This window comes from Ranitomeya variabilis, chromosome 5, assembly GCF_051348905.1.
Source record: "Ranitomeya variabilis isolate aRanVar5 chromosome 5, aRanVar5.hap1, whole genome shotgun sequence".
In the NCBI taxonomy this organism is placed as follows: domain Eukaryota; kingdom Metazoa; phylum Chordata; class Amphibia; order Anura; family Dendrobatidae; genus Ranitomeya; species Ranitomeya variabilis.
Genome location: NC_135236.1, coordinates 197891013 through 197918672, shown reverse-complemented (window position 1 = coordinate 197918672; position 27660 = coordinate 197891013). Strand labels below are relative to the sequence as shown.

General features: G+C 43.2%; 1 protein-coding gene across 1 annotated transcript in view; it reads right to left on the bottom strand.

Annotated features, from left to right (window-relative positions):
• Nucleotides 1–7517: 7517 nt before the first annotated feature.
• Nucleotides 7518–27660, bottom strand: part of MYEF2 (myelin expression factor 2) — a 34717-nt gene continuing 14574 nt past the window's right edge. Inside the window, exons 4-18 of the mRNA XM_077263726.1 lie at nt 27110–27117; nt 26937–27030; nt 26445–26636; nt 25133–25286; nt 23158–23207; nt 23020–23080; nt 22525–22626; nt 22400–22441; nt 22233–22304; nt 12583–12687; nt 12413–12508; nt 9845–9913; nt 8138–8337; nt 8000–8051; nt 7518–7908 (exon numbers count right to left, since the gene is read on the bottom strand). Coding sequence (XP_077119841.1) covers nt 7745–7908; nt 8000–8051; nt 8138–8337; nt 9845–9913; nt 12413–12508; nt 12583–12687; nt 22233–22304; nt 22400–22441; nt 22525–22626; nt 23020–23080; nt 23158–23207; nt 25133–25286; nt 26445–26636; nt 26937–27030; nt 27110–27117 — 1461 coding nt within the window. The 3' untranslated portion in view covers nt 7518–7744. The remainder of the gene's footprint in view (nt 7909–7999; nt 8052–8137; nt 8338–9844; nt 9914–12412; nt 12509–12582; nt 12688–22232; nt 22305–22399; nt 22442–22524; nt 22627–23019; nt 23081–23157; nt 23208–25132; nt 25287–26444; nt 26637–26936; nt 27031–27109; nt 27118–27660) is intronic.

Below are 27660 nucleotides of genomic sequence, written 5' to 3'. Positions count from 1 at the left end.
TTCTTCTACTGGATTTTTAGGGTTATTACAGGAGGGTAACATGAGCTCATGGCTCCTATGGAATTTAAGAACTACCTTGGGGAGATACGCCGGATCCAGCCTTAAAACAATTCTGTCATCATACACTGTGGGTAGGGGGAGGGGGGGACATATAGACAGGGCTTGTATTTCACTGACATTACAGCTGATGTTAGGGCCATTAGCACAGTTTTAAGCGCGAGAAATTTTGCAGATAACTCCCATAAGTGCTCGAATGGTTCCCTAGTTAGCACCTCAAACTAGGTTCTGGTCCAATGAAGGAATTTTTGTAACTATAACCGGTATTGATCTACTACAGGATCTTATAAATCGGGACACCAATCTATTTGACGCTAAGTTGCAATTATACAAGGCACCCAAGGCCAACACCTGCACCTTGAGAGTATTAGCTGCTAACCCTAGTTGCAATCCTGACTGCAGGGCTGCCCTAAAAACTCCAGAAATCTTTTACATGTTCTACCATAGATCCTTGATGTAATTGGCTTCCTACTTTTCAACAGGGTGGAGACTAGCCCTGGTGGGAACTCCTGCCGACTCAGTAATGCCCTCTCAAATTCCATGCTGTCAGATGGAAGCCCTTTACTTGAGAGTGGCACACTGGTCCCTGGGTGAGAAGGTCCAGGATCTCTGGTAGAATGCATGGATCGGCAACACATCAACCTTAGAAGGGAGAACCATGCTCTCTTCAGCCAAAATGGAGCAATGAGAATCCCCCTTGCTTGATCCTCCCTGATCTTCACAACTGCTGAAATCATCGCTATCGGAGGAAATATATAGGCCATACTGAACTTCCAAGTATATCAAGGGCATCTACTTCGAATGGATCTCCCTTGGGTAACTAACAGAAGTTCCTCACCTTCCTGTTGTGTATACTAGCAAACAGATGTCTCCGGCTTCCCCCATGCCTGCACTATTTGCTGGAAAATTTGAGGATTTAGAGACAATTCTCCCTGCCTCAATTTCTTGCGACTCAGGAAGTCTGCTTTTGTGTTTTCTATTCCCCTTATGTGAAGTGCCGTAACGGACAGGTGGTGTTAATCCGCCAGCTCGAGTAGGATGTTTGCTGCCCCCATAAAGGTGTGGGACCTCGTTCACCCCTGGTTGATATAAGCCATAACTGAGCTTGTGTCAACATGGCTCGGGCATGGTGACCCCGGAGGGGAGAAAGTGTCTGAAGGCTCTTTCCACAGCCCTTTCAAGTTTGAACCCGGATCTCTCTCTAGAGGAAACCAGGTTCCCTGCACTGAGGACCTCAGATGTGTCCCACATCCGGTATTACTTGCATCCGTCGTGATAATGTCCTCCACTGGCTTCCTGACACCAAATGCTCTTACTGTCCACCAAGACAGGGAGTCTCTTACTGCCAAAGATGTAACGTTCCCTCTAAATGCCCTTTTAACTAACTCTGTGCCAACAGTACCTCCCACTAGTTGCCTCAGGTGGAATTGGGCCCATCTTACTGCCGGTATACAAGATGTTAGGACATCGTCTTTCTTAGGCTGGGGTCACACTTGTCCCGCCACTCGCTCTGGTCCCAAGTGCCGGCGGCAGTGCAGGACTTGATGCAAGAGAGTCGTGTGGGTTTCTCACATTGAAATCGCAAGTGTGACCTCGGCCTTAGTGTCATTCTTGGCTGTTTTGCGGATCTTGCCAGGGCCATTATTTTGGCTATCTTATCATCTGCTAGGAGACAGATCTGGCTTTTGGAGTCCAGAACCAAGCCCAGCAAGGATTGTATCTTTTCTGGTCTTCACTTTGATTTGAGGGTATTTACCATCCAGCCTTAGCTTCTTTAGGACCACCAGTCACCTCCATCACCTGTTCTGCATATTGATTTTCCAACCTTCTGACTATAAGGAAGTTGTCCATGTACGGGATGATAATGTCCCGAGAACAAAGGTAGGACATCACCTCCGCTATTACTTTGGTAAGTACTCTCGGAGCCATTGCCAGACCAAATGGCAGGGCGGTATACTGGTAATGACTGATCTGTCCTTTGACATACAGAGCCACCCTCAGGAATTTCTGATGGTCCCGATGGAATGGGATGTGGTAATAGGCATCTTTTAAGTCTATGACCGCCATGAAGCAATACTGGAACGATCGCCTTATAGCTGTATTCACTGACTCCATCTTGAAGGAATAATTCACAATCCATCGGTTGAGCTTCCTCAGGTTGACTATAGTCCTTAGAGAACCATCTGAGAGGGGAGGGAATAAAATCCCCCTTCCTATCTCTTCCACCAGGACTTCACGCAGAACTCATTTTTGTAACAGTCCCAAGATCTGTCTTCAGGACCAGCTGTTCTCTTGGCGACTTCCTTCGGGGTGTTAATATAAATGTCTGGCGAGGTGGATGGACGAAGTCTATCTTCAGACCATCCTTGATGACATTCAAGATCCAGATACCGAGGGAGATGTTCACCCAGGCAGGGAGAGCCTCACCCCTACCTCTGACCTGACATCATTGAGGGGGATTTTTTTTTGAAGATGTAGAGGGCCATCTGAACATATATCCACACCCCTTCCTATCTTTGAAGCTCCAGCTCTTTCTTTCTCCCAGAGGACATTCCCTATTAAACTTCCTCCTCCGAAAAGGCGGCTTCCTAGCTTCCACTGAGAAATAGGGGAACCCCTTCTTGTCACCTGCCTTCTCCAAGATGTCCTCTAGCTTCTGCCTGAAGAGAAACTGGCTGTCACATGGGATGAAGCAGAGTCTAATTTTTCAAGGCAGGTCTCCCGGACACCCCTTCCATAAGGTACATCTAGCCGCGTTGGATAGACTTGCCGACCTAGCCGCTAATCTCATGGAGTCTGCTAGAAAGGCCACTGCTCCCTGCAACAGTCATATTGGACAAGATCTCATCTCCCGCAACCTTACTCCTAAGTTGTTCCTCCATCTGTTGCAGCCAGATCACCAAGGAGCGGGTAAGTACATGTCCCAGTTATCGCCGGCTTTAGACCCCCTGCGGCTGCCTCCCAGGTGTGCCTCAGGGTCCCATCAGCTTTCTTATCTAATGGTCTCTAAAGGTACCGTCACATTTAGCGACGCTGCAGCGATCTAGACAACGATGCCGATCGCTGCAGCGTCGCTGTTTCGTCGTTGTGTGGTCGCTGGAGAGCTGTCACACAGACAGCTCTCCAGCGACCAACGATGCCAGTCCCCGGGTAACCAGGGTAAACATCAGGTTACTAAGCGCAGGGTCGCGCTTAGTAACCCGATGTTTACCCTGGTTACCCGTGCTAATGTAAAAAAAAAAAAACAAAAAAAAAACCACTACATACTTACATTCCGGTGTCTGTCCCCCGGCGCTGTGCTTTCCTGCACTGACTGTGAGAGCCGGCCGGAAAGCAGAGCGGTGACGTCACCGCTGTAATCTGCTTTACGGCTGGCAGTGCAGGAAAGCACAGCGCCAGGGGACAGACACCGGAATGTAAGTATGTAGTGTTTGTTTTTTTTTTTTACATTTACACTGGTAACCAGGGTAAACATCGGGTTACTAAGCGCGGCCCTGCGCTTAGTAACCCGATGTTTACCTTGGTTACCAGTGAAGACATCGCTGAATCGGCGTCACACACACCGATTCAGCGATGTCTGCGGGAGTCCAACGACGAAATAAAGTTCTGGACTTTCTGCTCCGACCAACGATGGCACAGCAGGATCCTGATCGCTGCTGCGTGTCAAACTCAACGATATCGCTAGCCAAGACGCTGCAACGTCACAGATCGCTAGCGATATCGGTCAGTGTGAAGGTACCTTTAGAGTGCAAAAATCCTCCAAGGGCAGGGACGTCTTCGTAAAGGACTTCGCTACTGTCCCGTCGATTTTAGGGATTTTATCGCAACTCTGAGTCCTTCTCCTCAAAGGGGTATCTCATTTTAGAACATGAAGGCAGGCTACCAGACCTCTTCTGGCTTCTTCCATTCTTCATCTATAAGCACCTTTATCCTGGAATTAACCTGAAAGGTGAGCTTCCTGTTTTCTTCCAAACCCCTAAACATAAGATCCTCTAGGGATTTAGGTGCCCTTTCCTCCTTTCAGGCCCATTGTCGACCTGACTGCCCTAACCAGTCTTATGCATGTCCTCCGCTTGAAAGCAAGGTCGGCAGCCTACATCACTGTCCGAGGAGGACGGGGATTCAATGATATTCCCCACCGGATTGTGAGGCCTGATTCTGTGACAACCTCCCGAGCTCTCGTTTCCCTTTTAACGCCATCTTTAGGGAACCTTGAATCTCAGCTTTATGGCCCTAATGTTTGTAGCGAAGTTTGTATGCAGTCAGAGCAAAGATCTTTCTGCCAATGGACTGCTGGTTTTTTTTTTCCGTTTTTTTTACAGAGGGCACACTCCTAGCCTTCCTAGGCCCCTAGTGATTTAAGCAGAAAATGGCCTCTATAACAACAAAGGTGACATTCTCATAGATCACTCAGCACCCACTGTTAAATCAAGGGTACCGGATTCAGAGGCTGATCAGGGGGTACGTACAACGTCCTTCCTGCTTACTGAGGAGTCCTGCGATCTCTGGTCGGGATAGCTGTCACTTTTGGTGCGCCCGAGCTGGTGACGAGGCACAGACACTACTGGTTACTTCTGACCACTGGGATCCTCCATGATGGGGAGCTTCGGACATAAGCGCCTCTTTTGTAGTCAACCCTCCTTATAAGAGGGATCCATTGCGCTTCCCGCCTCCTCCGACGCCCAACTCATTACCCTTCACTCTTCTACCTGCCCCATCGGGACGCACCAAGCATCCACGCATGCCCGGCAAGCTTTTTCACCCTGGGTGCCGCCATCTTGGGACAGGAGTGGGCAAGTTATTGGGGGGGAATAAAATCTTCAACTCACATGACTGTTCCTATCAGGACAGGAAACCCAACTCGTGTGTGTGTGTGTGTGTGTGTGTGTGTGTGTGTGTGTGTGTGTGTGTGTGTGTGTGTGTGTGCGTGCGTGCGTGCGTGCGTGCGTGCGTGCGTGCGTGCGTGCGTGCGTGCGTGCGTGCGGGGGGGGGGGGGGGGAAGGGAAGGTACTGCCCTTTTATTTCAATAGGTTTCCTGTCCTGGCTGGACGGATCCCTCTCAGGTGTGCGGTCATGGGTGAAGGGAAAAATCTGGTTACAGTGCCTTGCGAAAGTATTCGGCCCCCTGGAACTTTTCAACCTTTTCCCACATATCACGCTTCAAACAAAGATACCAAATGTAAATTTTTGGTGAAGAATCAACAACAAGTGGAACACAATTGTGAAGTTGAACGAAATTTATTGGTTATTTTAATTTTTGTGGAAATTATTAAACTGAAAAGCGGGGCCTGCATTATTCAGCCCCTTTAACTTAATACTTTGTTGCACCACCTTTTGCTGCGAATACAGCTGCAAGTCGCTTGGGGTATGTCGCTATCAGTTTTGTACATCGAGAGAAACTCTTGCCCATTCTTCCTTGGCAAACAGCTCAAGCTCAGTGAGGTTTGATGGAGATCGTTTGTGAACAGCAATTTTCAGCTCTTTCCAGATTCTCGATTGGATTGAGGTCTGGACTTTGACTTGGCCATTCTAACACCTGGATACGTTTGTGAACCATTCCATTGTAGATTTTGCTTTGTTTGGGATCATTGTCTTGTTGGAAAACAAATCTCCGTCCCAGGTTTTCTTCAAGAATGGCCCTGTATTTGGCTCCATCCATCTTCCCATCAATTTTAACCATCTTCCCTGTCCCTGCTGAAGAAAAGCAGGCCCAAACCATGATGCTGCCACCACCATGTTTGACAGTGGGGATGCTGTGTTCAGAGTGATGAGCTGTGTTGCCTTTACGCCAAACATATCGTTTGGCATTGTTGCCAAAAAGTTCAATTTTGGTTTCATCTGACCAGAGCACCTTCTTCCACATGTTTGGTGTTTCTCCCAGGTGGCTTGTTGCAAACTTTAAACACTTATTCTGGTTATCTTTGAGTAATGGCTTTCTTCTTGCCACTCTTCCATAAAGGCCAGATTTGTGAAATGTATGACTGATTGTTGTCCTATGGACAGACTGTCCCACCTCAGCTGTAGATCTCTGCAGTTCAACCAGAGTGATCATGGGCTGCATTCTCTGATCAGTCTTCTCCTTGTTTGAGATTAAAGTTTAGAGGGACGGCAGGGGTCTTGGTAGATTTGCAGTGGGATGATACTCCTTCCATTTCAATATGATCGCTTGCACAGTGCTCCTTGTAATGTTTAAGTTTTGGAAATCATTTTGTATCCAAATCCAGCTTTAAACTTTTCCACAACAGTATCACGGACCTGCCTGTTGTGTTCCTTGGTCTTCATGATGCTCTCTGTGCTTCAAACAGAACCCTGAGACCATCACAGAGCAGGTGCATTTATACTAAGGCTTGATTACACACAGGTGGATTATATTTATCATCATTAGGCATTTAGGACAACATTGGATCATTCAGAGATCCACAATTAACTTTTGGAGTGAGGTTGCTGCACTGAAAGTAAATGGGACCGAATAATATTGTACGCCCCTCTTTTCTGTTGTTGAACTTCCACAAAAGTTTAAAATAACCAATACATTTCTTTCAACTTCACAATTGTGTGTTCCACTTGTTGATTCTTCACCAAAAATTTACATTTGGTATCTTTATGTTTGAAGTATGATATATGGGAAAAGGTTGATAAGTTCCAGGGGGCCGAATACTTTCACAAGGCACTGTAAGTGCATTGCAACCATTTGTTGCAATGCTAGGGAAAATGTGTGACAACTGCAATGAAAAACGAGTATTCATCAAGGGTTGGTGATAGAAGCAGTGAACGATACCAGCACCTCCGCTATTAATTTGAGGGTGGCGCTGCACTCACATCTGCCAGTGTCCATTATCCAGGAAGCCATTTCGGACATTAGGCAGGGTAGGGCGTTATGTAATAAAACCTAATTTACAAGAGTGGTTAGGGTGTAGAAATAGTTAGAAAATATATATTTTAGGTGTCTGACCACTGCATTAAGCAATAAATTAAAGCTGGCCATAAATGTAATATAGGAATGTAATTGTTTACTAAGGTGACTAGTGTCCCCACAGACTCCTTTGCTGACTATTACTTGGGGACCTGAAAGAATGATTCTTTCAGTAATAGGTTTAGGATATGTCAAAGCTGGTGGCCACTAGAAAGAAGTCTAAACATTTTCTTGAACTACTAAAATTGCAACTACAGAGCTGAATTTCCCCGGTTTTAAACTAGGCTAAAATGTATTAACACAAATCCCCATTTACACACTTAAAATTTTTCAAGGCTATACTCATCTCTAGTGGACAAGTTAAATTTGTTACATCAGTGAAACAAACTTGTTCAATGCAAGCCACAAAAGAAAAAAAAAGAAACACCGAACAGACCAACATTTACAAGTTTCATTCAACCATTTGAACAGATTTTATTTTGTCAATAGGGGGATCTGGACTGTGCTGAGAGGTCAAAACAAAATACAGCATTAGAACCCCACAATGTAGACTGTGAGAAATTGGCTTTATTAAAAACAGTAAGTCAATTCATGTAAACTGAATGACTAGAGACATGGTGTTTAAAAATCAAAATATATAACAAAAATACATTAAACACCACACTAGCACAGGCTTGCACTAAAAGTAAGGAATTTCTGCTCTAACAATGTTACTAAAATGTATTTACCAAAAAGACTGACAAATGTGGGAATGCCACTGGATAAAATATGGAATTATGCATTGCGATCAATGCGGACATCAATTTCTCTACCATTGATCTTGATTCCATTCATTAGTCTGCACGACTTCTCTGCAGTTTCTGGGGAATCATATCTTACAGTGCCACAGCCTTTGGATTTGCCATTCTCCATTTTTATCTCTGCGAAGAGAACACGACCTAAAAGAGTAGTTGAGAATCCATTAACATATTTAAAGCAAAAATCAGGACATTACAAATGTGGAAAAATTACGACGGCAGTCCAACTTACCACACTGGCTGAACCTCTCTTTCAGTTTTTGCCAGGTCAAGTCAAATGGGAGCTAAAATTGGAGTAAAAAAAATAAAAGTAAAAACCATGGCAACATAAGTTGAATACATCAACAGTGATCAGCTGGCAGCCCCTTACATTTCTAACAAATATTTGACATCCTTTATTTCCCCGTTCTCTTGAACCACTTCCTCCCAGTGGTGCAGAGCCAAACCCTCCAAATCCACGATCCATATCCATGCCTCTGTCCAAGCCACCTCCAATACGATCGAAACTGGAGCTCATTCTGTCCATGCCAAGCCCCATACTCATGCTATTCACAGCACTCATTCCAGAGCCTAGAAGCAAGTAAAAAAAAAACAATGTGTTAAAGTATTGGTTCACATTATCTTATGGGAGCCGTCATGACCTGCCGATTATTGCGTTTTTCTTTTCTCCTTCCTCCCTTTTCTAAGCTGTAGATTGAAAAATAATATGTCCATCCACTTTGTTGTATAAGCACTTGTTTTTAAGGGACAAGCTGTAGTTTTGAATTACTATCATATAAATGTAATGGTAAACAGGAAAATTCCAAGAAATGTGAAATAATGAAATGCAATTACTGTATTTTTTGGATTATAAGAAACACTTTACCTTAAATTTTAGAGAGGTGTGTGTGTGTGTGTGTGTGTGTGTGTGTGTGTGTGTGTGTGTGTGTGTGTGTGTGTAAGTAAGAGGGACAAGAGGACCGGCGGCTGCAGCTAACACTGCCCAAAAAAAAAAATATATATATATATATATATATATATATATATATATATATATATATATATATATATATATATATATATATATATATATATATATATATATATATATATATATATATATACACACACACACACACATATATATATATATATACATATATACACACATATATATATATATATATATATATATATACACACACATATATTTATTTTACAGCTCCCCACGCCCATAGTCCCTCCCACCTCTATGAACTGAAGCCAGCTCTGAGAGGTGGGAGGGATTATGGGCATGTGGAGCAGTGGATATTCATGCTGTTTAATAGTGGGCATGCTTATTTGCCACAGGTTTCCTGCAGTGGTTGAGAGATCACATGTGCCCACTATTAAAGAAAAATAATATTCACTGCTCTCCAGTGTCTCACCTAGTCAAGTCAGTTCTCAGGCTTTGCACTGACTAGGGATAACAGCCCGAAACACAGTGTGTGCGAATTGAGATACTGGAGATACTGATTTGGCTTTTACATTGCAAGACTTGTTAAAGGGTTGATTGTGACTTGTATGATCGCTACTTCCAACAGGTGGCGCTATAGAGTTCAAGTCCTCTTTTTTTGAAGAGGCAATTTGCATGCTACTATTTGGCACACAAAAACAATACACACACCATATTAGCAATGCAAAATAAAATAGTAATCTCCTTCCATAGATCCTTACATACATTGATGTCCCCATTGGGGCTAACAATCCAAATTCCCCATCAGTATGTCTTTGGAGTGTGGGAGGAAACCCACACAAACACGGGGAGACCATACAAACTCCTTGCAGAGTTTGTATGGTCTCCGTGGGGTGTATCTTTAGGGACACTTGAGCACTTACACTATATACTGCAAATATTGCTGTATATAGGGTAATTGAGAGTCCTCTTTTGAAGCACAGACATAGGCTCTGCTACATAGGAGAATATATCGGCTGACATACAATGAACTAGCTGCAATGATAACCCATCAGCCAGGGTGGGGGGGTGGTTTTCTGTGATGGGAGTCACTATATGTATTATTTTCTGTCTGATTTATATAAAGTGTAAGAAATAACTTACTCATGCCAGATCCTAGAGGACCGAGTGAAGAAGAGCCCATCCCACCGAAGCTTCCAACCATAGCACTACCTATGGAGAGAATGGTATCATTCACAGTGGATCAGAAGACCGATAAGGGAACTCACTGTTCCTGTTCATGCACAGAAGGATAGCATAAAGTAGTTGACTAGAATTAACTGAAAATAGTTTTAAAGGTCAGTGGTTAGGTTAAAGCTCCAGGCAGTCTGCAGGCATGTGTCAGCCATTTTCAAGGAAATACTAGGTTTACTATACTGATTGATCAGTGCACAGCAACTTTCCCGATTCATCAGCTCTGCGGAGATCAAAATAGTTACACATGTAGGAAAAAGAAAAAGCATCACTTCTCACGTTCTTGTTTAAGTCCTTAATTCCCAGGAATGGGACATTCGTGCGATGTTTAGGGGGCCTATATGCAGGAGAGACCCCGCACGTCTCATTCCTGGTAATAAAAGACTTAAGCAAGCAAGAAAGTGGTTAAGCTTATCTTTTTCCTATAGGGGTAAAGATCAATAACCCCCATATAAAAAGGATAGAACTGGATTCTACAACTGGAAGCATTTAACCCCTTAGTGACCGGGCCAAATTTTTAAAATCTGACCAGTGTCCTTTTATATGGTAACTAGATGGAGGCCCGATGCGATCGCATAGGGAGAGCGGTAAGGTCACGATGGGGGCAGGCTTTGCAGCGTTTAGAATCTCCCCCCCCCCCATGTGCTCACCCAGCTATCCACTCCTTCCTGTGCTGACTTCTCCAGTCTGTGCCCTCATTACATGTCTACCCCATGTGCTATATGCATTGTTTTTGTCCCAGTGATGATGTTGCTCTTCAAGAATCTCATTTGACAGTTTTTGTCTTAGACGTTGTGCCTTTGCTGCTTTCCTTTTATTGTCATTGGCGTACTTTTTAGGAGGAGCCATGTTGGTATTGATATTTGCTTTTTAAAGGGGTTTTCCCACGAACAAAAGTTCATTTTAAAAATTGTCTGTGTCTGACTGTGTACTGAACATACCACAGCTCCTGGGCAGGGGAGGAAGCAAAAGACAATACTAACATTACAGCAGGAGATCGCAGAGGATACATTTTGTGAGGTAAAATATTGTTTAAAAACAGTCAGTGAAATATTTTACCTCACAAAATGTATCCTCTGCGATCTCCTGCTGTAATGTCAGTATTGTCTTCTGCTTCCTCCCCTGCCCAGGAGATGTGGTATGCTCCGTACATGGTCAGACAGTCAATTTTTAAAATGAACTTTCATTCGTGGGAAAACCCCTTTAATGTGACCGGCTTCCTCGGCCTGCAGACACGTCGCGCATCTGCCGCCGGGATCCGCTGAATGATTCACTGTGCCTGCGCTCCTCCTGTACAAAGATGGCAGTGGTCAGTGAATCATTCGGCTGATCCAGGCGGCGGCATGTTTGCGATGGGGTGGGTGTGTAGTTTCCATTGTCCCAATATGGCGGTCGGTGAACTTCCGCCACTTGGAATTCTTGGATCCAGACACATCTGGACGGTACAGGATGTATGCAAGTATATATTAAGATAACTCTGAAACACTTAAAAAAAAAAAAAAAATCCCAGTGATTGAGATTATAATGTGCCATGAAAAACAATTTATGATAAGGCTATGTGCCCACATTCAGGAAAGTGTGCAGAATTTTCCTGAGCAAATCTGGACTAAATCTGGAAATGCGCACGTGTTTTTTTTTGCGATTTTTGGCGCTCTTTTCCAGGGCTTCCCAATGCAACAATATAGCGGGAAATCCGCAAAAAATGTGCAAAATTAATTAACATGCTGGGTTTTTTCCGCGATGCGTTTTTATCACGGAAAAAAAAGCAGCATGTGCACAAAAATTGCAGAATGCATTAAAAATGATAGGATGCTTTATGTAAGCGTTTAAGCGTTTTTGCAGCCGAAAACCGCCGATAAAAAAACCATGAAAAAAATCCACAACGTGTGCACATAGCCGCCTAATAGTAAATTTAGGTCGATATGTTTTGTGGTGTTTATTTATAAAAAAAATATTAGAAAAATTGCAATTTCCAAACTTCGAATGCTTATCCCTTTAATCCAGAGTCATACCACAGAAGAACATTAACATTTCCCATTGTGTCTGCTTTACATCAGCGCCATTTGTAAACTGTTCTTTTATTTTTTATCATTTCAGGAGGTTTCAAAATGTAGCAGTAATTTTTCATTTTTGCAAGGAAACTTATAAAAAATTTCTATGGACCTATTCCACTTTTGTAAGAGTGGAAATACAGAAGGTGAGTCCATAAGCTGAGTCACTACGGTTCTACCCCCCTGAAATGAGTCAATTCCATTTTGCAGAATATCCCTAAGAGACATGGCTGTTACTACTCTGCCCCTCCTCTTGCTTGCAAAACCAGAGAAACCCATCACAAGGAGAAAGGGAGATACAATGACAGTGCGAGTCAGGAAAGCAGTTCTAGCCCCATGATCCATCAGTGCTGGCCGTAGATACGCCTCACATGCATGAGAGAATCTGCTGGCGTGCCACTGTAAGGGAACATGCAGGTCAACTTACTCATTCCTCCAAATGAATCTCCAAAGCCACGGCTCAAGCCAAGGTCACTTCGACTGAATTCTCTGTCCATGCTGCTTCCCATTCCTCTGTACATGTCTAAATAAAATGAGGGTTAGATTAACAAAAGCTTATTACAACCAGGTAGTTCTATGTATATTTGAGCTCCTTACCTCCCATGCTGCTTGCCATGCTTCCCATTCCTGCCATGCTACTCGACATGCTTCCACTCATGCCAGATCCTAGACTGCCCCTGAAGTCATCAACACCGCCCATTCCTAGGATAAACACAACAGTCAGCAAAAGGAACAAGAAAAACATGGACCGTTAAAAGGAATCTGTCACCAAGTTTGTCACCTTATCAGAGCAGCATAATGTAGAAAGAATCTGATTCCAGCAATGTATCACTTACTGGGCTGCTATTAGTAAACATTGTTTTAATCCGCAGAATCTCTCTAGAGGGCGCCATGTAATCCTCTATAGTCATGAGCTTTCTATAACACTGCCCCACCACTGATTAGGAAGTTACTGTAAACACTGTGCATAGGCAGAAAGCTGCCTATCAGTGGTGTGGGCGGGGTTATACAGCGCTCAGCACTCAGAATTGCTGGATCTGCAACAGAAAAATCGGTTTTATTTGACCCCTTAGTGACAGAGCCAATTTGGTACAATTCTGACCATTGTCACTGAGGTTATAGCTCTGAAACGCTTCAATGGATCCCACTGATTGAGAGTTTTTTCGTGTTTTTTCGTGACATATTGTACTTCATGTTAGTGGTATAATTTCTTCGATATACTGTATACAGGTCCTTCTCAAAAAATTAGCATATAGTGTTAAATTTCATTATTTACCATAATGTAATGATTACAATTAAACTTTCATATATTATAGATTCATTATCCACCAACTGAAATTTGTCAGGTCTTTTATTGTTTTAATACTGATGATTTTGGCATACAACTCCTGATAACCCAAAAAACCTGTCTCAATAAATTAGCATATTTCACCCGTCCAATCAAATAAAAGTGTTCTTTAATAACAAACCAAAAAACCATCAAATAATAATGTTCAGTTATGCACTCAATACTTGGTCGGGAATCCTTTGGCAGAAATGACTGCTTCAATGCGGCGTGGCATGGAGGCAATCAGCCTGTGACACTGCTGAGATGTTATGGAGGCCCAGGATGCTTCAATAGCGGCCTTAAGCTCATCCAGAGTGTTGGGTCTGGTGTCTCTCAACTTTCTCTTCACAATATCCCACAGATTCTCTATGGGGTTCAGGTCAGGAGAGTTGGCAGGCCAATTGAGCACAGTAATACCATGGTCAGTAAACCATTTACCAGTGGTTTTGGCACTGTGAGCAGGTGCCAGGTCGTGCTGAAAAATGAAATCTTCATCTCCATAAAGCATTTCAGCCGATGGAAGCATGAAGTGCTCCAAAATCTCCTGATAGCTAGCTGCATTGACCCTGCCCTTGATGAAACACAGTGGACCAACACCAGCAGCTGACATGGCACCCCACACCATCACTGACTGTGGGTACTTGACACTGGACTTCAGGCATTTTGGCATTTCCTTCTCCCCAGTCTTCCGCCAGACTCTGGCACCTTGATTTCCGAATGACATGCAAAATTTGCTTTCATCAGAAAAAAGTACTTGGGACCACTTAGCAACAGTCCAGTGCTGCTTCTCTGTAGCCCAGGTCAGGCGCTTCTGCCGCTGTTTATGGTTCAAAAGTGGCTTTACCTGGGGAATGCGGCACCTGTAGCCCATTTCCTGCACACGCCTGTGCACGGTGGCTCTGGATGTTTCCACACCAGACTCAGTCCCCTGCTTCCTCAGGTTCCCCAAGGTCTGGAATCGGTCCTTCTCCACAATCTTCCTCAGGGTCCGGTCACCTCTTCTCGTTGTACAGCGTTTTCTGCCACATTGTTTCCTTCCAACAGACTTACCATTGAGGTGCCTTGATACAGCACTCTGGGAACAGCCTATTTGTTGAGAAATTTCTTTTTGGGTCTTACCCTCTTGCTTGAGGGTGTCAATGATGACCTTCTTGACATCTGTCAGGTCGCTAGTCTTACCCATGATGGGGGTTTTGAGTAATGAACCAGGCAGGGAGTTTTTAAAAGCCTCAGGTATCTTTTGCATGTGTTTAGAGTTAATTAGTTGATTCAGAAGATTAGGGTAATAGGTCGTTTAGAGGACCTTTTCTTGATATGCTAATTAATTGAGACAGGTTTTTTGGGTTATCAGGAGTTGTATGCCAAAATCATCAGTATTAAAACAATAAAAGACCTGACAAATTTCAGTTGGTGGATAATGAATCTATAATATATGAAAGTTTAATTGTAATCATTACATTATGGTAAATAATGAAATTTAACACTATATGCTAATTTTTTGAGAAGGACCTGTATACTCGAGTATAAGCCCACCTGAGTATAAGCAGAGGCACCTACTTTTGCCACGGAAAACTGGGTAAGCTTATTGACTCGAGTATAAGCCGGGTATGTGTGGCTCCCCCCTGTCCTGTCCCGCATTGCTCGGCTCCACCGGTCCCGCAATGCTCGGCTCCCCTTTTCCCCTGGTTGTATGCATGGCTCACATTGCTGCCCCCACCCCTGTCATAATCACCCTCCTCGCACCTGCATCTCCATTGTCCCGATGCCTCTCCTCTGCTCAGCGGTCACGCAGTACCACTCATTAAGGTAATGAATATGCGCTCCACGCCTATGGGAGTGGAGACGAATCCATATTCATTACCTTAATGAGTGGTACCAGTGTGACCACTCAGCACAGGAGAGGAGAGCTGCCTCTATGCCACAGCCACCGGCTCCCCCTCCGCCGCCAGTGTACTGGACAATTGACTCGTGTACAAGCCAAGGGGGGGGGCGTTTTGAGCACACACACAAAAAAAAAAATTGTGCCGAAAAGCTCGGAAACTTGCATTTGTGGGGGGGGGAAGGAAATTTGACAAAAATTTAGAAAATGTAGCAATTTTCAAACTTTTAATTGTTGTACTCAAGTCAGAGTGGTGTCACAAAATAGTTAATAAATAACATTTCCCACATGTCTACTTTACATCAGCACAATTTTGGAAACAATTTTTGTTTTGTTAGGACGTTATAAGGGTTAAAAGTTGACCAGCAATTTCTCATTTTTCCAACAAAATTTACAAAACCATTATTTTTAGGGACCACCTCACATTTGAAGTGAGTTGGGGGGGTTCGATGTAACAGAAAATACCCAAAAGTGACACCATTCTAAAAACTGCGCCCCTCAAGGTGAGCAAAATCATATTCAAGAAGTTTAATTAACCCTTCAGGTGCTTCACGAGAACTAAAGCAATGTAGAATCAAAATGAACATTTTAGTTTCACAAAAAAATTTACATAACCAATTTTTTATTATTATTTTTACAAGGGTATTAGGAGAAAATGGACCACAATATCTGTTGTGCAACTTCTCTGCAGTATGCTGACACCCCATATGTGGCGAAAAGCCACTGTTTGGGCGCACGGCAGGGCTCAGAAGGGAGCACCGTTTCACTTTTTGAATGCCAAATTGGCATCAATGGTGGTGCCATGTCGCGTTTGGAGACCCCCTGATGTACCTAAACAGTGGAACAACCCCCCCCCCCCCCCCCCCCATACTAACTCCAACCCTAACCCCAATACACCCCTAATCCCAATCCCATGAATAATGGTGATCACAGCACTGGGGTTGGTAAAAACCGACCCGAATCATGTTCTCTGGGGTCTCAGCTACCCCTAGTAGCCGACCCAAGACCCCGGAGAATTTCCAACGCTGGGGGCGCTGTAACCTTATTTCTCAGCGCTGTTAAACAGTGGCGCTGAGGATTAAGTACCCTTAACTGCCGCCGTAAAAAAAAAAAAAAAAAAAAAAAATGTATCGGCAGTCGTTAAGAGGTTAATTGACAGCAAGCAGCCCAGTAAGTGATACAGCAATAAAATAAGTGTCTTGGCCCCTACATATTGCTGACTTCAGGTGGGGTAGCAAAAACCTGATTCCCTGTGCCTAGCGCCAGCAACATATTTAGATGACTATGAGAGCAGGCTTCTGAACCAACATATAAAGCATCTGAAAGGTTGATCATGTCCATTCCTCTGTATTAGGTTATGTTCCCACGGTCAGTAAACGCTGAGGGTTGGATGCGGAGTACATCCACAGCGACCAGATGTTACAGCATAGTGGGTGAGATTTGAAGAAATCCCATCTCCACTATGCGCGCACCGGCACCCGCGGTGTGAGTGCCTGTATGATATCCCTGGCCCCTTCCTATGCTATTCATATCAACCAACTCCTGGTTTCAGTTTACAAATACTGAGGTAAAATACTCAAAAATAAAAAAAAAACTCAACGTGCGCACATGGGTGTAAAGAGAATCTCTAACACGATTCATTAAAGTTTCATATGCAATATTGATTAAATAAAATAACTTGCTTTAAAAACAGAATCTCATCAGGTTTTGCCACCTATTATGAGAGCAGAATAATGTAGCACCAGATCCCGATAGGTCACTTATTAGGCTGCTTAGTGTAGTTTTAGTACAGTACTTATCAGTAGATCAACAGGAGATAATTTGTGGACTAGTAAACCTGCTTAGTGTACACTGTACATGTGATGAAAGCTTATATAGAGCTCAACTTTCAGAGCACTGCTAGATCTGTGACAGATAAGTGATACAATTGCCAGAATCTGTCTCTGCCCCTACATTATGCTGCTCTCAGATAGGACAGTAAAAACCTGCGGATATTCTTTTTAACTATATATTTTTTGTTGTACTCATTTTATGATTCACACAAGTTGTTTGCAAAAGTGAAGATACAGCTTTAACAGTTTTACAATGGCACCAGTTTTAAAGGAAATATACATGAGGACAAATGCAGGGTTCATTATAGCACTTGTAACTATCTTGATGTTTATTTTATTTTTTTAAAGGCATCCTTACATCAGCTGTAGCATTACTGTCTTTTAACAAGCGTTTGTGTGCAGCTTAGGGATTCCTTAATGTACAATAAACTTGAAAACCTTAGGCTCGTACTATGTAAATGAATGGGCGACTGGCATTGATTTCCCCAGACTGTACGTCTTCATTACATAAGCCCTAATGGGCCCAAGTGACATTATTTGTAAGAGCGATGTCAGTCTGCTCCTTGTAAATAAGGCTCATGAGCGCTACGTTCTGTCTCCAGGGAACGTGCAATGAAATTGGGTACAAGTTCCCTGGCTTTACTGGCCCACTGAACATGCCCAGGGAGGAGATTTGCAAAGAGTCAGGGGTGACATCACTAGCCTGGGGACAAATGCTTTTCCAACAAGTCACCGACAGATCTACATAGTGCAAGGAAAGGGTTTAAAGTTCACCTTACACTTACTCAGCAAATCGCTAAAGCAGCAAAAACAGGCCTGTTAGCATGCAGGTAGCTAGGGCAGCGGAAAGTACAAAAAAAAACCCACACACAAGACAGGTATAAGTAGCATAATCTATACTTCCCTAAAGTTTTAAAGAAATGTGCAACACTTGACTAAAATCTGTTTTCAATTTTACAAACTGAATCAAAATGAAGAAAACACAGTGTAAGTAACTGCTGTTTTCATTATTTTATAATTAAACCAGTACATACACTCATAGGAAATTACAACAAAAATTGCTGATGAAACGTTGCTTGAAGTAGTGTGTAAAATGTAAAGTTAGCATTTCCACATTATGGCTCTGCCACAGAGCGCCTACTTAAAAAAAATATACCAGTATGAGAAAAACTAGGCACTTTAAAAGAGCACCGTTCATCAGGATCGTGCTCAGTAAACTACAGACATTGTCAGGTTGGCACTGTTACATTGATTAAAATGACACCCGGGTTTATGAAATCAGACTTGTGGTTCTTGTTTAATCTGTGCTCCTCCTACTTTAAACTATAGCAAATGCGCAGTGAATATTGTGGTCTTTAAATAAAAAAAATTATATATTACAGCAGACTTCGAGGAAAAAAGTGATGTTTATTGCCCAAATGGCGTGGTGACGTTTCAGATACAATCCTTTTTCAAGCTTGAGCATACTCCTATACATCTATCTATCTATCTATCTATCTGTGGCACATGCGCAGTAGCATCTATTGGCAAGCAATGTTCTCAATCTGCGAACTCACTCTCCACTATGTACCAAGGACCAGTGCGGAAGCGCGGACAAAAAGGATATCATCGCTGATTTACTAGGGTCAGTGAGCAACACATGCACAGGTTAACAGCAAAGCTTGCCGATAGGGGCTACAATGCATGCACCTCCATTTTCTTGGAGACAAAAAAAAAAAAATAAATTAATGTACGTACTTGAGTATAAGCCGAGAATTTCAGCCCATTTTTTTCAGCTGAAAGTGCCCCGCTCGGCTTATACTCGAGTCATTCCCAGGGGTTGGCAGGGGAGGGGGAGCGGCAGCTGTCTAATCATACTCCCCTGCTCCCGGCGCGGTCCCTGCACATCCCTGGTTCTCCAGGCGCTGACAGCTTCTTCCTGTATTGAGCGGTCACATGGTACCGCTCATTACAGTAATGAATATGGACACGACTCCACTCCCATAGGGATTCATTACTGTAATGAGCAGTACAGGTGACCGCTCAACACAGGAAGAAGCTGCGGCGCCCGGAAAACCAGGGACGTGCAGGGACCGCACCAGGAGCAGGTGAGTATGGGGGCATTGCGCGATATTAACCTCTCAGCGTTCCACTGCTGAGCGCCGCTCAGTCTTCCTCTGCAGTGACGCTCAGGTCAGAGGATGCGATTAGTGTGCGCGCCACCCTCTGCCTGAACAGTCCGTGCAGAGGAAGACGGAGCGGCGCCCAGCGGTGGACTATAGCAAGTGTCGGGGGCCTGAGCGACGAGAGGAGAGTATGAATTTTTTTTTTTATTGCAGCAATAGCATATGGGGCAAATGTGTCTATGGAGCATCTTATGGGGTCATAATCAGCATTTGTGCAGCATTATAGGGGGCATATTTTGTATGGAGCATCTTATGGGGCCCATCATGAACTGTATGGAGCATTATATGGGGCTCCTGATTCAATATGGATATTCAAAAACACTTAACCTACTGATGTCTCAATCAATTTTACCTTTATTGGTATCTATTTTTATTTTTGACATTTACCGGTAGCTGTTGCATTTATCACCCTAGGCTTATACTCGAGTCATTAAGATTTCCCAGTTTTTTGTGGCAAAATTAGGGGTATCTGCTTATACTCGAGTATATACGGTATATATACACACTATAATTTTTTTTTCAAACTACAATATTACAGGTTCAGTGACCTGCTATTTAAGCCCAGAGTGATAACGATGCGGCCAGAGCACCAAAAAAAGGAAGAAAAAAAAAAAAAAGACCCGCCCACAAGCACGGGCATATCAAACCTCAAAACACATTTAACAAGAACCACAAGACTGATTTCTTCATCCCAGGTATCATTTTATTCAGTGTCAGCACCAACATGACAATGTGTCAGGACTCTGAACATTTTTTACCTTTTGTGCATTACTGCCCTTTTCCAAGATGGCGTCTTTGGTCTCATGTGCACTGTGTCTTCCTGCTATAAACTCCACCCCAGCCTTCAGTCTGTGCTATAGTATTCTGCCTTGCATCCAGCTCCTTTTGAAAAAACTGACCGTCACATCCATACATAGACTAAGGGTACCGTCTCACAAAACGATTTACCAACGATCACGACCAGCGATACGACCTGGCCGTGATCGTTGGTAAGTCGTTATGTGATCGCTGGGGAGCTGTCACACAGACAGCTCTCCAGCGACCAACGATGCCGAGGTCCCCGGGTAACCAGGGTAAACATCGGGTTACTAAGCGCAGGGCCGCGCTTAGTAACCCGATGTTTACCCTGGTTACCGTCGTAAATGTAAAAAAAAACAAAAAACAAACAGTACATACTCACATTCCGGTGTCCGTCAGGTCCCTTGCCGTCTGCTTCCCGCACTGACTGACTGCCGGCCGTAAAGTGAAAGCAGATCACAGCGGTGACGTCATCGCTGTGCTCTGCTTTCACTTTACGGCCGGGAGTCAGTCAGTGCGGGAAGCAGATGGCAAGGGACCTGACGGACACCGGAATGTGAGTATGTACAGTTTGGTTTTTTTTACATTTACGACGGTAACCAGGGTAAACATCGGGTTACTAAGTGCGGCCCTGCGCTTAGTAACCCGATGTTTACCCTGGTTACAAGCGAACGCATCGTTGGATCGGTGTCACACACACCGATCCAACGATGACAGCGGGAGATCCAGCGACGAAAGAAAGTTCCAAACGATCTGCTACGACGTACGATTCTCAGCGGGGTCCCTGATCGCTGCTGCGTGTCAGACACAGCGATATCGTATGGATATCGCTGAAACGTCACGGATCGTACCGTCGTAGCGACAAAAGTGCCACTGTCAGACGGTACCCTAAGTGTGAACAGGTGCTAAACCTAGAGTCGCCAACTCCTATACATTCAAAAATAAGGTAGCATACTGTAGCGCTGAAACATGCAAAATGAAAATTTTTAACTGCATTACTGCACTAGAAATATGAAAAATGAGAGCGTTTAGCGCATAAAAAAGGCCAATTTTGTGTACCTGGTAGCCACTTTACGGCATCTCTCTTATACCAGGTCCTACGATTTCCTTCCTCACTGAGAATAAACGTCTCCATCTGAAAGGGTGCCTATGAAAACCTCTTGTGAGACTACCATTCTCTCTCTCTGTGGAGGGGTAATGGACCTGCTGTAATTAAAACACCAGTGACTAGGAGGCGGAGTGCTCGGTCAGAAAGCTAAATAATGTTATGGATGTGACGGTCAGTTTTTTCAAATGTATTATTTAGCTTTCTGACCGAGCACTCCGCCTCCTAGTCACTGGTGTTTTAATTACAGCAGGTCCATTACCCCTCCACAGAGAGAGAGAATGGTAGTCTCACAAGAGGTTTTCATAGGCACCCATTCAGATGGAGACATTTATTCTCAGTGAGGAAGGAAATCGTAGGACCTGGTATAAGACAGATGCCGTAAAGTGGATACCAGGTACACATAAAATTGGCCTTTTTTATGCGCTAAACGCTCTCATTTTTCATATTTCTAGTGCAGTAATGCAGTTAAAAATTTTCATGTTTGCATGTTTCAGCGCTACAGTGTGCTACCTTATTTTTGATTGCATCCAGCTCCTGACCTCTGATTACTCCCTGGCTATACACCTGCTCCTGTGAACCTGTGTGGTGATCCTGCTACTCTGCTGAGTTCCTGCTGTATACACAAGTTTCCAGTAATACTCCATCTGCTGCTCGTGTTTACTTCCACCGGCATTTGCTGGACATGTAAGCTGCTTTGCATTAACCTGAGACTATTAACCAGGCCTCCCTGGTTGAGCTAAGATATGATTTGAACTGCCTATAAACATATCTGTGTCTGGACTAAGACAAGGATTTATTCGTGTCAAGTATCCTCAAGAATAACTGTGCTTCATAGACTTTCTGCTTGATTGCATTTTGCTCTGAAGTTTCATATAGACTGCTAAGCTGCGTTTATTATTTACACCAAGTGTTGTGGACTTGAGTTTCTCTCTGCACCTGTTTGAATCACCGTGTGATAATATAGACTTTACCACTTATAAAACTGTGTTCTGTAGTTGTCTTGTTCCACGCAAAGAGTCTCCTGAGTTATCCCCTATAATTATTACACAATGCCTGTAGTTTACTTCGCAGACTCCTAATGACAGGTTCTCTTTACATTATGAGCACAGTTTGAATCTTAAACTAATAGACCACATACCGGTCATTCGGTTCACACCACTAAATCCTGACATGTTACTCATTCCATCCATGCCGCCAAATCCACTAGCAGCTGTAAGAGTGAAGAAGTTCAAAAATAAATCACCCACGTTTTTTCACACTAGTACTGCTGGAAAATGGCTATTTAAAATAAATTACATCACATACCTCCCATTCTATTCATTCCACCAAAACCAGGGCCATCCATACCTTCAATAAAATGAACAGTGTTAGAATTCTTCCCAATCTGTAAATCCTTTGGGTTTCTGATGTACATAGTGCTGTATACTTGCCTGATGGACCCATGTTGCCCATTCCACCACCCATTCCCATCTGTGTAGCACTAATTGGTTGCCCGCCAGGTCCAAGTCCCATGCCTATACCTCCTAGGCCACCTGCAAAATAAAACGTTATACAAGTCATTAAAGAATATACTCGGCATTTGATTTTATATATGTGTACCCCAAATCATAGACAAAGATTATGAAACAATGTCACACATCTACATTGGAAAAGACCTGCATTATGACAAGGCCACTAGATCGTTCCAACATTACATGGCTAGAAAAGGATTTTACCACATTTCATAAAACCTACCAATAATATACATGAGTAAAATAAATGCAAACCAATTTGCTCATCACTAGATGGATAGATAGAAACTTAAATGCTGTAAATTATCCTGCCCTGCAAGATCATCAGCACATCTGTGTTGACATTGGAATAGGAACTAAATGTCCTTACAGTATTATGCTCTCATGAAAGTAGTAGTGCCATTTTCTACTTACGAGGTAACTGAGGTGCTTTTTCCATAGCATGGAAGTCGTCTGGAGGAAAAGACTTGTCGTCCTAATCAAAAGCAAAGCGTTGTGAATATATAACAGACTCTGTAACAAAAAGATTTTCTATGATCTGTTTTAACATACCATTTTAACATGCATAGGACGATCGAACAAGAACTGTCCATTGAACATAGCTGTGATAATCCAGTTAAGGAAGAGTCACAGTAAAATTACTTCTGATTTATTTGCCCTTGGACCATACAGTCAGGAGTTGACCGTAAGTTACAGTACATACTCTAGTATAAGCTGACTCGAGTATAAGCCGAAGCACCCAATTTTGCCACGGAAAACTGGGCAAGCTTATTGACTCGAGTATAAGCCAGGTATACATTGTCCTCTCATCCCTGTCCTGGTATGCATGGCTCCTTATCCCCTATATTACTCACCCCTCCAGCGTGCACTCAGCATCTTGGTGGTCCCGGCGCCTTCACAGCATCTCGATGGTTCCGGCTTCCTGCAGCTCTTCCTGTGCGATCACATGGCACCGCTTATTAAAAGGTAATGAATATGCGCTCCACACCTATGGGAGTGGAGACGTGTGCATATTCATTACCTTAATGAGCGGCACCACGTGATCGCGCCGAACAGCTGCAGGAAGCCGGAACCATCAAGATGCTGCAAAGGCGCCAGGACCACCGAGATGCTGTGAGGGCACACTGGTGGGTGAATAGGATGTCTTCTGGAAGCCGGCGGCTGTCACTGTGCGCTGCTGTAAGAGAAATGAATATTCATTTCTCTTTAGCAGGGGGCACAGCTACAGCAGCAGCTTCTGCCTCCTGTGACCCGCTGCTCGGCCACTCATCCTTCCCCTTGCCAGCTTTCTGGACAATTGACTCGTGTATAAGCCGAGGGGGGCGGTTTCAGCTCAAAAAAAAAAAAAAAAGGCTGAAAAACTTGGCTTATAAACGAGTATATACGGTAGTCTACATTTGCAGTTTTGCATTTAATATCATCTGGACGAAGGCAAGGTTGGAGGGGTATAAAGTAGCAGATCGCAAAGCAACAAGGTACCAATCTAACCACTTGTTAAAGGGGTTCTCCCACATATATTTTGCATTATTTAACAATGTATGAATAACTGTGTAAACAAGTTTTCAGCTGCAATCAGAAGTAATACAGCAAGTGCTGTAACATGCTTTTGTTTGGGTCTCATGCGCTCAGTGTGCATATGCCGAGGATTTCAGTCTGAAGAGGCTGAGGATAAGGGTGCAGTCAGATGGTCGTATAACAAGAACGACGATTGCAGTGCAGGGACAGGCTGGCAGATCTCCTGACCCGAGAGTGACAGCTGCAAAGAAATACATGCAGTCACGCCCTGTTCAGGAGAGCCGCAGGCCAGTCCAAGTATTGCGATGTGATCATCGTCCGTGTTATATGACCGTCTGACTGCGCCCTTACTAGTATTCCAATGTATAAGAAGTTACACGGCACTCTATAGAATTGTAAGCGTAGATGCTCAAGTAGGGTCTACAGCCCGTTAAGTATATAGAAAAACTTGGCACTCAGTGATTTTGAAGAGATTTAGAGTCATTTATTTACACATCCAGACAAGCAGATCAATCGTAGCTCAATTGCTGCTAAACGTTTTCGGTCCGTTATGGACCTTCTTCAGAGCAAGTTTATCTGGAGCGTGGGATCTGGATATGTGCCCAGATAAGTTAGCTTATTGGCACTGCGTACGGTAGCTAATTTCGGAGGCAGTGTATGGAGACCGTGACTGCAAGCACAATAGGTTGCTTAGGACATGCGTGAAGCTCACACTGTGTGCGTTCTGTGCCTGGAGCGCTAGTGGCGTGCTGAGACGCTAAGGGAGGCGCGCTGCTTACTAGTATTCCAGTCAATGAGAATCAGTGCACTAGTAGCAGTTATTTCTCACCAGCACAGGACATGTGACATTGCTCTGGGATGGGATTCAAAGTACCAGGGGACTCTTAATTGTCCAGTATGTAATATATGGACACAAGCTTTAAGTTACCCCTAAAAGATTGTCAAATACTTATACAAATGAACAACATCTAACCCCACAGTCCACGTCTAACACTTAAATCTAAAAAGATACAGATAGCTTGCACTGCTTCGATCGCTTGTTCAAAGGTAACGGTTCCCATTCCTCTGCTTTTGCCATCTTTGTCCTCCTTAATATCGGCCCTCTTCACATTTCCAGCAATGCTGAAAACTTCTTTCAGTTTCTTCCAACCAACATTAAAGTCCAGCTGTGGACAGAGAAACCCAAAAGTAAAAATTTGTTTGAATCCTTCAAGTCAAAATTTTAAGTGCTCCTTGTCACCGATTAAATACAAAGAAATTTTCATCCATTATCATCACACATTTATAACTGGTAAATGCCCTATGACGTACACTTTCGTTACAGGGGTATTCCCTTCTCCACGACCCTATCCCAATATGTAGGTGTAATATTAGCAAATGCCTCCAATAAGAATTTTAGTGTAATCTTTTTGATTCGCTTTGCACTTTTCCTCATGTGCAGGCATTGCAGTACCTTAGGTATCCTTGGTTACGCCCACTGAAAGTGACAGATCGTTAGTTGCTAGCGGTCATATCCATGGATATCTTAAGGTCCTGCAATGCCTGCACATGAGGAAAGAGACATAGCGAACTATACTACATTTCTAACTGGAGGTATATGCTAATATTAGTACATCTTCTACATATTGGGATAGGATCTTGGAAATGGGAATACCCCTTTAAGCCAAGTATGAAGTCAGTTCAGGAGCATAAATCCCTTCATACCAGGCAAACGATGGTTGTGTTACATAGCCGGCATCTGCAAAAACTGAAGCTCTCCCAAATCTCGTGTTTAACCATTTAAATGCTGCTGTTGATCAACAGCGGGGGTTAAAGGGCTTCATTGTCAGCTCCAATCAGTACTTTGCAGTGCGATCGCGGGGAACCAGTGTTAGAAATAGGAAGCCGGGGGTATGCTGAAGACTTCGATCAGTCACATTAGTCATTTTGTGAAATCTCAGCCACAGGTTGGGCTTCATAGGAGAAAAACTATTTTGCTATACAGAGCAAAAGAATGGTTTTGCAGTATATATTATAAGAGGTGAAATAATAGCAGGTTCAAGTGCCCCAGGGAAGGGTGGGGGCTTAGCAGAAAAAAGGAGAGGGAAAAAAAGGACAGAGTCCCATAATTATTTTTTGGGGGCGATATACCTCAGTATGTTTTGGTGTTAACTAAAGAGTAAATTCGAAGAAGACTTTAACCTCAGAGTGCTAGCATGCGTGTAGAGGTCTGAATAGTAGGCAGCAGCATAAGCAGGCTACATCAACATTTGAGTATGGATTGGAAACTGATCACAGCTAGTAATAAAAACACAAAGTGTACAGAGAACAGCCAGGTAACATACATTTGCAACAAAAACCGTTGATCCAAGTCTTCCAGCTCTCAGTGCACTGATTATTTCTGGTGGGATGTTAGGATGGTTAACAATGGAAGGAGGGAGATTCATCATGCCAGGTCCCATGTCAGCGTTATGTGCCCCAGGAAACGGCCCTCCACTGCGCTGCAGAACTCTGCGGGCATTCTCGCCATCTGGATCCTACAAATAGAATTTTATACTGTTATTAAAAACAGCCATGGATCATACAAGTTTGGTAATTGTGACTGTTCATCCTAAAATAAAATAAATTAAGGGATTTATAATCTTAATAGTTAAATGCTATTCCCACATTGAACGTTTATCTCTTATTCAGTGGATATGCCATAAATGCATATTGAACGATCCCTTTAAATTCTAACAAATGCTAAGAAAGACTATTTGCATGGAGTATACAGGACTTTGCATAAAACCACCATGTACCAATATTCATATCAATGGAATCCGAAAACAAGGTCTTACTGCTTTAATGTTAAGGGGTCGTCCGTTCAGATCGTGTTTATGCATGACTTCAATGGCCTTTGTAACAAATTCCATGTCTTTAAACTCCACAACACTGGAAAAGAAAAAGAATGTTAGAAAGTCTTAAAGCATATAATACAAAGTAATTACAAAGTGAAAAAGGGAACACTTACCCACATCCCTAAATCCAAAACGTCACATGAGAAAAATACATTAAAATAAAAAACAAAAAAAAAGACAATTAGTAAATGAGAAGTAGGTGAGGGACAGCATCAAGCAATGCAGATACAGGTCACTAGAGATGAACTTTGCTGCACATGTGGGGTATGATTACTAAATAAAAACGGGATTGTCATTTACAAAAATTAACAGACATTGTCCTAGATTTAATTTTTATACAATTTTTGCATCAAAATTCAATTTACATATAAAGTGTACAATTTTTTAGCAGTAATGTATAAAAAAAAATTAAAATTCCAAAACTAGAAGTGATCCCGGGATACAGATTAGTCTCCTAAACCCTCATGCCCAATGACCTAGTAGTCTCCTCAGAAAAATGGAAGCCTTCACCAGTTTATTCAGTTTCCATTTAAAGAGTCTAGCTCAATGACTCGAAACGCTTATAGCACTGACAGTTGAGCAGGCCCACAAGCCACAACAGGCCTTTCATATATTCTAGCCAAGTTCCGTACAATCCCGATAACTGGCAGATTTGCCAGTGAAA